This window comes from Mobula hypostoma, chromosome X2 (genome assembly GCF_963921235.1).
Source record: "Mobula hypostoma chromosome X2, sMobHyp1.1, whole genome shotgun sequence".
In the NCBI taxonomy this organism is placed as follows: domain Eukaryota; kingdom Metazoa; phylum Chordata; class Chondrichthyes; order Myliobatiformes; family Myliobatidae; genus Mobula; species Mobula hypostoma.
In genome coordinates this window covers 4168914-4181413 of record NC_086129.1, presented here as the reverse complement: position 1 = coordinate 4181413, position 12500 = coordinate 4168914, and the positions used below count along the sequence as shown (strand labels likewise).

At 50.1% G+C, this 12500-nt stretch overlaps 1 protein-coding gene across 2 annotated transcripts in view; it reads right to left on the bottom strand.

Moving 5' to 3' along the window:
* alg9 (ALG9 alpha-1,2-mannosyltransferase) overlaps positions 1-12500 on the bottom strand; it is a 286532-nt gene that overhangs the window by 255290 nt on the left and 18742 nt on the right. For both annotated transcript variants that reach the window (XM_063038754.1, XM_063038755.1), the window contains exons 2-3: positions 11270-11357; positions 9533-9638 (exon numbers count right to left, since the gene is read on the bottom strand). In XM_063038754.1, coding sequence (XP_062894824.1) covers positions 9533-9638; positions 11270-11357 — 194 coding nt within the window. The remainder of the gene's footprint in view (positions 1-9532; positions 9639-11269; positions 11358-12500) is intronic.

The following is a 12500-nucleotide window of genomic DNA, read 5'->3' as shown; positions in this document are numbered from 1 at the left end:
CAGGGACAGTTATTACCCCCTCAACCATCAGGAAGGAGGTACAGGACCCTCAAGACCCACACCATCAGGTTCAGGGACAGTTATTACCCCTCAACCATCAGGAAGGAAGTACAGGAGCCTCAGGACCCACACCACCAGGTTCAGGAACAGTTATTACCTCTCAACCATCAGGAAGGAGGTACAGGAGCCTCAGGACCCACACCACCAGGTTCAGGAACAGTTGTTACCACTCAACCATCAGGAAGGAGGTACAGGAGCCTCAGGACCCACACCACCAGGTTCAGGAACAGTTATTACCCCTCAACCATCAGGAAGGAGGTACAGGAGCCTCAGGACCCGCACCACCAGGTTCAGGGATAGCTATTACCCCTCAACCATCAGGAAGGAGGTACAGGAGCCTCAGGACCCGCACCACCAGGTTCAGGGACAGCTATTACCCCTCAACCGTCAGTCTCTTGAACCAGAGGGGATATCTTCACTCACCACAACACTAAACGGTTCCCACAACCTATGGACTCAACTTTCGATGACTCTTCATCTCAGGTTCTCGATATTTATTGCTTATTTATTATTATTATCATTATTTCTTTGTTTTTGTATTTGCACCTTGTTGTCTTAATAAATCCTAACACACCCTGGCAGACTCTCTCCCGTGGGGCCGACAGCCAATGTGATCTTAGCGAACCCAGTCCAACAGCGCCATCGTCTGGTTGTCCGGCGCTCTGCAACACGAACTAAACTGGGGCTCGGAACGCAAAACTAACCTTTCAAAGTTCAAAGTCATCATCACCGTGCTCTGCCCCCCGCCCCCCGACAACCCGAGGTTCATTTTCTCGCGGGCATTCACAGTAGAACAAAAAACAAAACAGGCGATGGAAGATGCAGTGTTTTCGGACGCTGCCCGACCGGCTGGGTTTCTCCAGCGTGTTGTGAGCGTTGCTTCGACCCCCAGCGCCTGCAGAGTATTTCGTCTTTGCTGTGCAGAGGGACTCGGGGGGGGGGGGGTGCCTGTGCGTGAATCGCAGAAGGTCGGTCTGCAGGTGCAGCAGGCTGTCAAGAAGGCAAATGGGATGTCGGCCTTCAGTGCGAGAGGGATTGAGTTTAAGAGCAGGGAGGTCACGCTGCAACTGTACAGGGTACTGGAGAGGCCGCGCCTGGAGTACTGTGTGCAGTTCTGGTCTCCCTACTTGAGGAAGGATAGACTGGCTTTGGAGCCGGTGCAGAGGAGGTTCACCAAGTTGATTCCAGAGATGAAGGGGTTAACCTATGAGGGGAGAGTGAGTTGCTTGGAACTGTACTCTAAGGAATTCAGAAGAATGTGGGGAGAACTTAGAGAGACATATAAAATTATGAAAGGGATAGATAAGATAGAGGCAGGAAAGTTGTTTCCACTGGTAGGTGAGACTAGAACTAGGGGACACAGCCTCAAGATTCAGCGGAGTAGATTTAGGACGGAGATGAGGAGGAACTGTTTTTCCCAGAGGGTGGTGAATCTGTGGAATTCCCTGCCCAATGAAGCAGAGGAGGCTACCTCAGTAAATATATTTAAGACAAGGTTGGATAGAATTTTGCATCATACGGGAATTAAGGGTTATGGGGGAAAGGCAGGTAGGTGGAGATGAGTCCATGGTCAGATCAGCCATGGTCTTACTAAATGGCAAACCAGGCTCGACAGGCCAGATGGCCGACTCCTGCTCCTATGTTGAATCGTTAGAAAAACTACACAAAGACCAACGTGCAAAAGACAAACTGCAGAAACAGAAAAGAAAACAATAAAAAATAAATAATAATTAAACTCCCGTGCAGTATTAACAATATTAACGTTCAGAGTAGCGTCAGGTTTAATGCCTCTGGCAAATGTGGTGAAATTTATTGCTTTGTAGAAGCAGTACTTCGCGATACATAGTAATTTACAGTTTTATGTATAGAAAATAGTTAAATTAGATAGTACAAAATAGTAGAGAGATCTTGTAATTTGTTTTTGCACTACATAGTTTAACTATTTTATATTTTATAAACTATTTTATAACTTCCTTCTCCCGTCTGCGTGAGATGTGGGACTTTCAAGAGACCTTGAACTTCTTTTTACCGTGCCCATGGCCTGATCTTCATCAAATTACGGTATTGCTTTGCACTGTTGTAACTATATGTTATAATTATGTGGTTTTTGTCAGTTTTTCACGCTGTGTTTCTGTGATATCACACCGGAGGAATATTGTATCATTTCTTAATGCATGCATTACTAAATGACAGTAAAAGAGGACTGTGTGTCCTCATAATCTAATCTAAAAAAATCTACTATGTATTTACTGAAAGTCAGTTTCTTTCCTATATTTATCATTGTACTGCTGCCGTAAAGTCAACAAATTTCACGACATATGCCGGTGATATTAAACCTGATTCTGATGTGGGTGTTCACAGGGTTCGATGTCCGTTCAGAAACCGGACAGCAGCGGGGGAAGGAGCTGTTCCCGAATCGTTGAGTGTGCGCCTGTTCACCGAGCCAAGCACCCAGTCTCTGCAGAAACACATTTCCCAGTCGACACACAGCAGAGGAGATTTAACGGGGACGCTGCCTGGATTGGACAGCATGTGCTATAAGGAAATCTCCAAGAGGACCACAGCCTTGTTGCTGCGTTTGTCTGTTAATTAGATTATGAGGACACTCAGTCCTCTTTTATTGTCATTTAGAAATGCATTCATGCATTAAGAAATGACACAACGTTTCTCCGGAGTGGTATCACAGCAAACAGGACAAACCAAAGACTAACACTGACAAAACCACAGAATTATAACATATAGCTACAGCAGTGCAAAGCAATACCGTAATTTGATGAAGAACAAACCATGGGCATGGTAAATAAAGTCTCAAGAGTCCCCGAGTCGATCGACTCCCGAGTCCCCGATAGCAGGCGGCAAAAGGGAGAAACTCCCTGCCATAAACCTCCAGGCACCGTCAACTTGCCGATGCCTTGGAAGCAGCCGACCCCAGCCGACACTGAGTCCATCCGTCCAAAAACTTTGAGCCTCCGACCAGCCTCCCGAGCGCCTTCGACCTCGCCCCGGCCGCTGAATCACGCAAAGCCAAGGATTTCGGGACCTTCAGCTCCAGAGATTCCGGTTACCACACAGTAGCAGTGGCAGCCAAGCGGGCATTTCAGAAGTTTCTCCAGATGTTCCTCCGTACTCTCACGTCTGGCTCCATCAACTCAGAATTGTGCACGGTCCCCTACTTGACAGATTACAGATATCTACATAATAGGTCTACATATCTGTCTGGCACGTGCAAGGAAATTGCGAGAAGCGTGGTTGTTTCCTGCAAATAGCAGACACGTAGACCTCGATCCCGTTTATCAGCCAACACGGGCAAGACTCCAGACAAAACGCAGAGAGTTCGCCATGTAACCAATCAGTGACGAGCCCCCCCCCACATCACAATTGAGTTTCCGTGGTGACGGCCAACCAGCTGATTGACAAGTATATAAAGGCCAAGCATCCGGAGGACCCAGCACAAGTGGACTGTGCACTGACGATGTCTCCCCGTTCGGCGACGAAACGCTTGTGAGTGGATTGCCAAGACGGGAGAACAGCTCGACTAAACCAGTCCCATTCCGGTTAGCCGGCGCTCGACCATCGATCCAAGATACCGTCAATAAGAATTGACTGACAATCTTAAAAGCTGACGTATTCGGTTAGGGAAAAAATAGTAAAAGTATTTCCGTTTCTTCCCAGTTCATGAAAATATCTGCAGAATCTTCTAAATATAAATATTATTGGTTACTGTTGATAATATGGTGAAAGGGTACCAAGTTGGGTAGGAGCACGAACTATCATAATTGATCATGATGGTGTTAGAGAGAGAATTGGTTCGATGGGCCGAGTGGCCTTCACCTGCCCCTGATTTTCATGTTCGACACTCAAGTTATTGGACACCTCCTGGACCTAATAAAGTTGCCTCTGATTGTATGTTTGTGGTCTCCTGCTGTCGCCCACCCACTTCAAGGTTCATAGATACATAGAAAATAGGTGCAGGAGTAGGCCATTCGGCCCTTCGAGCCTGCACCGCCATTCAGTACGATCATGGCTGATCAACCAACTCAGAACCCTGCACCAGCCTTCCCTCCATACCCCCTGATCCCCGTAGCCACAAGGGCCATATCTAACTCCCTCTTAAATATAGCCAACGAACTGGCCTCAACTGTTTCCTGTGGCAGAGAATTCCACAGATTCACCACTCTCTGTGTGAAGAAGTTTTTCCTAATCTCGGTCCTAAAAGGCTTCCCCTCTATCCTCAACCTGTGACCCCTCGTTCTGGACTTCCCCAACATCGGGAACAACCTTCCTGCATCTAGCCTGTCCAATCCCTTTAGGATCTTATACGTTTCAATCAGATCCCCCCTCAATCTTCTAAATTCCAACGAGTATAAGCCTAGTTCATCCAGTCTTTCATCATATGAAAGTCCTGCCATCCCAGGAATCAATCTGGTGAACCTTCTTTGTACTCCCTCTATGGCAAAGATGTCTTTCCTCAGATTAGGGGACCAAAACTGCACACAATACTCCAGGTGTGGTCTCACCAAGGCCTTGTACAACTGCAGTAGTACCTCCCTGCTCCTGTACTCGAATCCTCTCGCTATAAATGCCAGCATACCATTCGCCTTTTTCACCGCCTGCTGTACCTGCATGCCCACTTTCAATGACTGGTGGATAATGACACCCAGGTCTCATTGCACCTCCCCTTTTCCTAATCGGCCACCATTCAGATAATAACCTGCTTTCCTGTTTTTGCCACCAAGGTGGATAACTTCACATTTATCCACATTAAATTGCATCTGCCATGAATTTGCCCACTCACCCAACCTATCCAAGTCACCCTGCATCCCCTTAGCATCGACGTGTTGTGTTGTGCGTTCAGAAATGCTCTTCTGCAGGCCGCTGGTGGTTATTTGAGTTACTGTCGCCTTCCAATTAGTGTGAACTAGTCTGGCCATTCTCCTCTGACCTCTCTCATTAACAAGGCACTTTCACCCACAGAACTGCCGCTGACCGGAATTTCTTTTTTTTGATTATCGCATCATTCTCTGTAAACTTCAGAGACTGCAGCCGGCCGGGGGCGTAGTGGCATCAGTGCCGGACTTCGGAGTGAAGGCTCCCGAGTTCGAATCCAGCCGGCTCCCTGGCACGCTTTCCATCCGTGCTGGGTGGAGCGTCGAGCTAGCAACTCGGCCTCGTAAAAATAAGAAAGCCTGCTAAAAAAAACGCCATCCCACTCGGAGTTAAGGGCTTTCTTCTTCTCAGAGACTGTCATGCGTGAAGATCCTAGGAGATCAGCATTTTCTGAGATACTCAAACCACCCCATCTGGCACCAACAATTATTACACGGACAAAGTCACTCGGATCACGTTTCTTTCCCTATTCTGATGTTCAGTCCGAACAACAACGGAACCTCCTGACCGTGTCGGTGTGCTCTTGTGCATTGGGTTGCTGCCACGCGATTGGCTGATTAGATCATTGCATTAGCGAGGTGTACGGGTGTACCTAATACAGTGTAGAAGTCAGCAAAGTTTATGAAAGTGCATCAGCATTGGGCGCATCGCGTTCACCCAGAGACGTCGCTCACAACCCAGGCAACACACACAAAATGCTGCAGGAACTCGGCAGGCCAGGCAGCATCTGTGGAAAAGAGTCCACAGTCGACCTTTCGGGCCGAGACCCTTCGGCGGGGCTGGTGAAAAAAAGATGAGGAGTCAGAGGTAGGTGCAGGAGGGGAGGGAGAAACAGAAGGGTGAGAGGTGAAACTGGGAGGAGGGAGGGGGAGGTAAAGAGCTGAGAAATTGACTGGTGAAGGAGATGCAGGGCTGGGAAGGGCAGAGGGCAGAGGGCAGAGGGCAGAGGGCAGAGGGCCATGAAAGCAAGTAGAAGGGGGGGAGCAGGACTAGAGGGAGGCGATGGGCAGGCAAGGAGACAAGGAGAGAGGGGGGAATGGGAATGGGGAGAGAGGGAAATGGGAATGGGGAAGAGAGGGAAATGGGAATGGGGAGAGAGGGGAATGGGAATGGGGAGAGAGGGAAATGGGAATGAGGAGAGAGGGAATTGAGAATTGTGAGAGAGGGAATGGAAATGGGGAGAGAGGGAAATGGGAATGAGGAGAGAGGGAGAGGGGAATGGGAATGAGGAGAGAGGGGAATGGGAATGGGGAGAGAGGGAAATGGTAATGGGGAAGAGAGGGAAAAGAATGGGAAGAGAAGAAAAAGAACGGGGAGAGAGGGAAATGGGAACGGGGAGTAGAGGGAGATGGGAACGGGGAGTAGAGGGAGATAGGAACGGGGAGTACAGGGAGATGGCAATGGGGAGTAGAGGGAGATGGGAATGGGGAGTGGGGGAAATAGGAATGGGGAGTAGAGGGAGATAGGAACGGGGAGTAGAGGAAGATGGGAATGGGGAGTAGAAGGAAATAGGAATGGGGAGTAGAGGGAGATGGGAACGGGGAGTAGAGGAAGATGGGAATGGGGAGTAGAAGGACATAGGAATGGGGAGTAGAGGGAGATGGGAATGGGGAGTAGAGGGAGAAGGGAACGGGGAGTAGAGGGAGATGGGAACGGGGAGTAGAGGGAGATGGGAATGGGGAGTAGAAGGAAATAGGAATGGGGAGTAGAGGGAGATGGGAACGGGGAGTAGAGGGAGTTGGGAACGGGGAGTAGAGGGAAATGGGAATGGGGAGTAGAGGGAGATGGGAATGGGGAGTGGGGGAAATAGGAATGGGGAGTAGAGGGAGATAGGAATGGGGAGTGGGGGAAATAGGAATGGGGAGTAGAGGGAGATGGGAACGGGGAGTAGAGGAAGATGGGAATGGGGAGTAGAAGGAAATAGGAATGGGGAGTAGAGGGAGATGGGAACGGGGAGTAGAGGAAGATGGGAATGGGGAGTAGAAGGACATAGGAATGGGGAGTAGAGGGAGATGGGAATGGGGAGTAGAGGGAGAAGGGAACGGGGAGTAGAGGGAGATGGGAACGGGGAGTAGAGGGAGATGGGAATGGGGAGTAGAAGGAAATAGGAATGGGGAGTAGAGGGAGATGGGAACGGGGAGTAGAGGGAGTTGGGAACGGGGAGTAGAGGGAAATGGGAATGGGGAGTAGAGGGAGATGGGAATGGGGAGTGGGGGAAATAGGAATGGGGAGTAGAGGGAGATAGGAATGGGGAGTGGGGGAAATAGGAATGGGGAGTAGAGGGAGATGGGAACGGGGAGTAGAGGAAGATGGGAATGGGGAGTAGAAGGAAATAGGAATGGGGTGTAGAGGGAGATGGGAACGGGGAGTAGAGGGAGATGGGAACGGGGAGTAGAGGAAGATGGGAATGGGGAGTAGAAGGAAATAGGAATGGGGAGTAGAGGGAGATGGGAATGGGGAGTAGAGGGAGTTGGGAACGGGGAGTAGAGGGAGATGGGAACGGGGAGTAGAGGGAGATGGGAATGGGGAGTAGAGGGAAATAGGAATGCAGAGTAGAGGGAGATGGGAATGGGGAGTAGAGGGAGATGGGAATGGGGAGTGGAGGGAGATGGGAACGGGGAGTGGAGGGAGATGGGAACGGGGAGTAGAGGGAGATGGGAACGGGGAGTAGAGGGAGTTGGGAACGGGGAGTAGAGGGAGATGGGAACGGGGAGTAGAGGGAGATGGGAACGGGGAGTAGAGGAAGATGGGAACGGGGAGTAGAGGGAGATGGGAACGGGGAGTAGAGGGAGATGGGAACGGGGAGTAGAGGGAGATGGGAACGGGGAGTAGAGGGAGATGGGAACGGGGAGTAGATGAAGATGGGAATGGGGAGTAGAAGGAAATAGGAATGGGGAGTAGAAGGAAATAGGAATGGGGAGTAGAAGGAAATAGGAATGGGGAGTAGAGGGAAATAGGAATGAGGAGTAGAGGGAAATGGGAATGGGGAGTAGAGGGAAATAGGAATGGGGAGTAGAGGGAAATAGGAATAGGGAATGGGGAGTAGAGGGAAATAGGAATGGGGAGTAGAGGGAAATAGGAATAGGGAATGGGGAGTGGGGGGGAGAGTGCTTTACTAGAAGTTCCGGAAATCGACGTTCATGCCCAGGCAGAATGTAAGGTGTTGTTCCTCCAGCCCGAGTGTGGCCTCATCAGTAAAAGAGTTCCTCCCGTACAGCCGGTCAAACAGCAGAGGTTGACGAAACAACAGCCCATCAGCACCTCCCTGACCGCTGAGACACACAATCGACTCGCCACAGCCCACTGCCCGCGGTGCGCAGTGGAGCGGGGGACTGCGGCGGGGAACGAAACGGTAACTCGCCCCTCTGCGGACGGGAGGTGGGGCTTGCGAGGAGTGGGGTGCAGGAAGACGGGGGGTGGGGGTGTGGCCCGCGCCCCGGTCAGCCGCGCGACAGGGGAACTCTCTGGTCTGCGGACCCTTCCCAACGGTCGGCCCGAGGCCTGTCGGTCCGCTGGCGCGTCGTGACGTCAGCAGACAAGTGCCGACCATACGCGCTGTGAGAGGGACGCGAGGGTTCAGTGGGTAAGACCACAGTTTAGGGTTCTCCTCCTGCTGGAGAGGGAGGGGCCAGGTCGGGTTAGAAACCCAATTACGGTGGTATTTATTTAATATAAAACCCCCGGACGCAGGTGAGTGGCAGCAGTCCAGGAAGCATTGACCTGTACTGCAGGGGCTCAGATGGTCAGGCAGCAAACAGTCAACATTTCCGGCCCAGACCCTGCAGCAGGAATTCGTCACCTCAGGCGCTGTGGAGGCCAAGTCTCTGGGTGCATTTAAAGCGGAGCTGGGTCCATGCTCGATTTATCGGGGGGGGGGGAAGGCAGGAGAACGGGGTTGAGAGCGATAATAAGCCAGCCGTGATGGAATGGCGCAGCAGACTCGACGGGCTGAATGGCCTAGTCCTGCTCCTATCTCACACACGTCAAAGCTACTGGTGAACGCAGCAGGCCAGGCAGCATCTCTAGGAAGAGGTACACTCGACGTTTCCGGCCGAGACCCTTCGCTTGGATTTCCAGCATCTGCAGAATTCCTCGTGTCTGCTCCTACGTCTTATGGTCAAAGTTCAAAGTCACATTCATATTCAAAGCACGTGCTATATACGAACTCGGGATTCACTTTCTCGCAGAGACTCACAGGAGAATAAAGAAATGCAACAGAGTTTCCGAGTTCTGTTGGGAGATTCTTACTTATTCTGACGACCGCCCACCGGGGTACGCGAGGGCTGGGGGCTTATCTGCAGGGGACAACCACCCTCCACAACAACACAGCTTTGCACAGCACCGCACCCGGTCCGTGCGCGTGGCAATTGAACAATCGGTGTCGGAAACAGGTACAAGCGTTCACAAAGCACGAAAATCACAAAGTGTCCCGTTTGAAATGCGACTCGAAGACGTTATTGCAACGAAGTGGTCCGCTGGGGTGCGGGGGGAACATTCAGTTGTGGATGCTTCGAGCAACATTGTAGCCGAGCTGCGGCTCAATGTACAGAAAGCCTCGCCCGCTGACAAGAAAGTCCAAGCTTACCGTAGATGTCCGGCCCATGAGGGGTGAAAACATTGTAAAGCACGATATTCAAAGGAGCCACCACCAACTTCCCATAGTAGTAGCTGTCCACCGCCACAAGGGGGAGCTGTAACACAGGAGAGGGAGCCATTTGCATTTCAATATTAAATTGACTTCATTTCTGACATCCTTCACGTACACATGGTGTGAAAATCTTTACGTTACGTCTCAATCTAAATGTGCAATCATAGTAACTTATAATAGTCATGTCACACTTCATTGAACCCGAGGGAAATTGGTTTTTGTTACAGTTGCACCATAAATAATTAAATAGTAATAAAACCATAAATAGTTAAATAGTAATATGTAAATTATGCCAGGAAATAAGTCCAGGACCAGCCTATTGGCTCAGGGTGTCTGACCCTCCAAGGGAGGAGTTGTAAAGTTTGATGGCCACAGGCAGGAATGACTTCCTATGACGCTCTGTGCTGCATCTCGGTGGAATGAGTCTCTGGCTGAATGTACTCCTGTGCCCACCCAGTACATTATGTAGTGGATGGGAGACATTGTCCAAGATGGCATGCAACTTGGACAGCATCCTCTTTTCAGACACCACCGTCAGAGAGTCCAGTTCCATCCCCACAACATCACTGGCCTTACGAGTGAGTTTGTTGATTCTGTTGGTGTCTGCTACCCTCAGCCTGCTGCCCCAGCACACAACAGCAAACATGATCGCACTGGCCACCACAGACTCGTGGAACATCCTCAGCATCGTCCGGCAGATGTTAAAGGACCTCAGTCTCCTCAGGAAATAGAGACGGCTCTGACCCTTCTTGTAGACAGCCTCAGTGTTCTTTGACCAGTCCAGTTTATTGTCAATTAATTGACAATAATGACAATATTTACTGTCAATAAATAACACAGTCAATGAGTACACTCAAATCAGCATTAATTAATCAGTCCTGACGAAGGGTCTCGGCCCGAAATGTCGACTGTACCTCTTCCTAGAGATGCTGCCTGGCCTGCTGTGCTCACCAGCAACTTTGATGTGTGTTGCTTGAAATTCCAGCATCTGCAGATTTCCTCACGTTTGTGTAATGAATCATTTCTGATGGCCTGGTGGAAGAAGCTGTCCCGGAGCCTGCTGGTCCTGGCTTTTATGCTGCGGTACCGTTTCCCGGATGGTAGCAGCTGGAACAGTTTGTGGTTGGGGTGACTCGGGTCCCCAATGATCCTTCGGGCCCTTTTTACACACCTGTGTCTGTAAATGTCCTGAATCGTGGGAAGTTCACATCTACAGATGCGCTGGGCTGTCCGCACCACTCTCTGCAGAGTCCTGCGATTGAGGGAGGTACAGTTCCCGTACCAGGCAGTGATGCAGCCAGTCAGGATGCTCTCAATTGTGCCCCTATAGAAAGTCCTGAGGATCTGGGGGCCCATACCAAACTTCCTCAACCGTCTGAGGTGAAAGAGGTGCTGTTGTGTGTTTTTCACCACACAGTTGGCATGTACAGACCACGTGAGGTCCTCAGTGATGTGGATGCCGAGGAACTTAAAGCTGTTCGCCCCCTCAACCCCAGATCCATTGACGTCAATAGCGCCTGGACTAGCACCATATAGAGAGCAAGCTGTATCCCATGTAGCAGGCTCCCCCTCACAGCACAGAAATCTAGGCCTAGCTCTGGTTAAGGGAATGGCATAATTCTCTAGGTAGTTTTATAATCATCACCCCTCCACTCCCACCCGTCCCACACCTACCAAAAACAGTATCAACGCCACGACCGCCCAGGTGATAAAACACCGAAACTTCCTCTTCATCACCAACAGGTCAAAAGCAATTGGCAATCTAGCAAGAGAGAGGGAAAAACAAAAGACAAGATATCAGATTAACTATTAGACAAAAAAAAAATCAAGATTGTTCAGAAAACAGACACAGAAAACCACCCCCCCCACCCAAGCTGCGCAGCCGCGCAGTAACCAAAACGCCCCCACGCACGTAGCCTTCGTTGCCGTGCAGATGGGATTTTCTGTCATATAATATTTCATTTGGGCGCCGCACAATTTTCAGGCCGTGTAAAAATTTCCGGCCCGGAGCAATGGTTGGCCCACGCCGCTGGGTTAAAAAAATCTATCAGCGGGAACGTTGCAGAAGACTGAGTCTTAGTGGTCAGCACTTTGCAGTAAACTAGACTTGATTTTTTTTTGTTGCTGTAATTGGATTAATTTTGTAAAAATTATGTTTTTTTTTGTGTGAATCTGTTAATCTGAACCAACGTGCCTGTGATTCTGTGGCAGGCAAGTTTTTCCACTGTGTATGAGGATACTTGTGCCTATGACAATAAACTTGACTTTAATTTCTCTGTCAACACACATCAAAGTTGCCAGCAGGCCAGGCAGCATCTCTAGGAAGAGGTACAGTCGACGTTTCGGGCCGAGACCCTTCGTCAGGACTAACTAAAAGAAGAGCTAGTTTAACTTCTCTGTGCTTTCTCCAGAGAAATGAATGTGAAAGGTGAATAGACTCTTCTCGGGCTCCCAGCCAGCTACAGGTATCGATTATAACGGGCGTTTCAATGCCAAACTCTGCCACCTTCGTCGGGGATGATGCCTGGGCATGTCTAGTCCGGTGGTATTTATACCCCCGTCGTCCATCCCTCCTGATTGGTTAGTCATCGTCCAATCAGGTTTCCGCTTTCCCACCTTGTACAGCGATTTCCAGTTCTTACTTTGAGCGAGACCTTCGTCTTTGTTAAGGTGGGACAGTAGTTTTGTGTTGAAGTCAATCCAATGGTCATTGTGAATATAGCGTTCTGCTACCGCCGATTTCTCCAGGTAACCCAAACGGATACGCCTCCTGTGCTCCTTCCAATATGCACTGGCTGATATACGCTACTCCTCATTCACAGGGAATCCTGTGAACACCAGCCGTCCCAGGTCGTTCTTGACCCACTTGAGCTGTGACTTGAGCTTCCTTATGGGTCTGTGGACG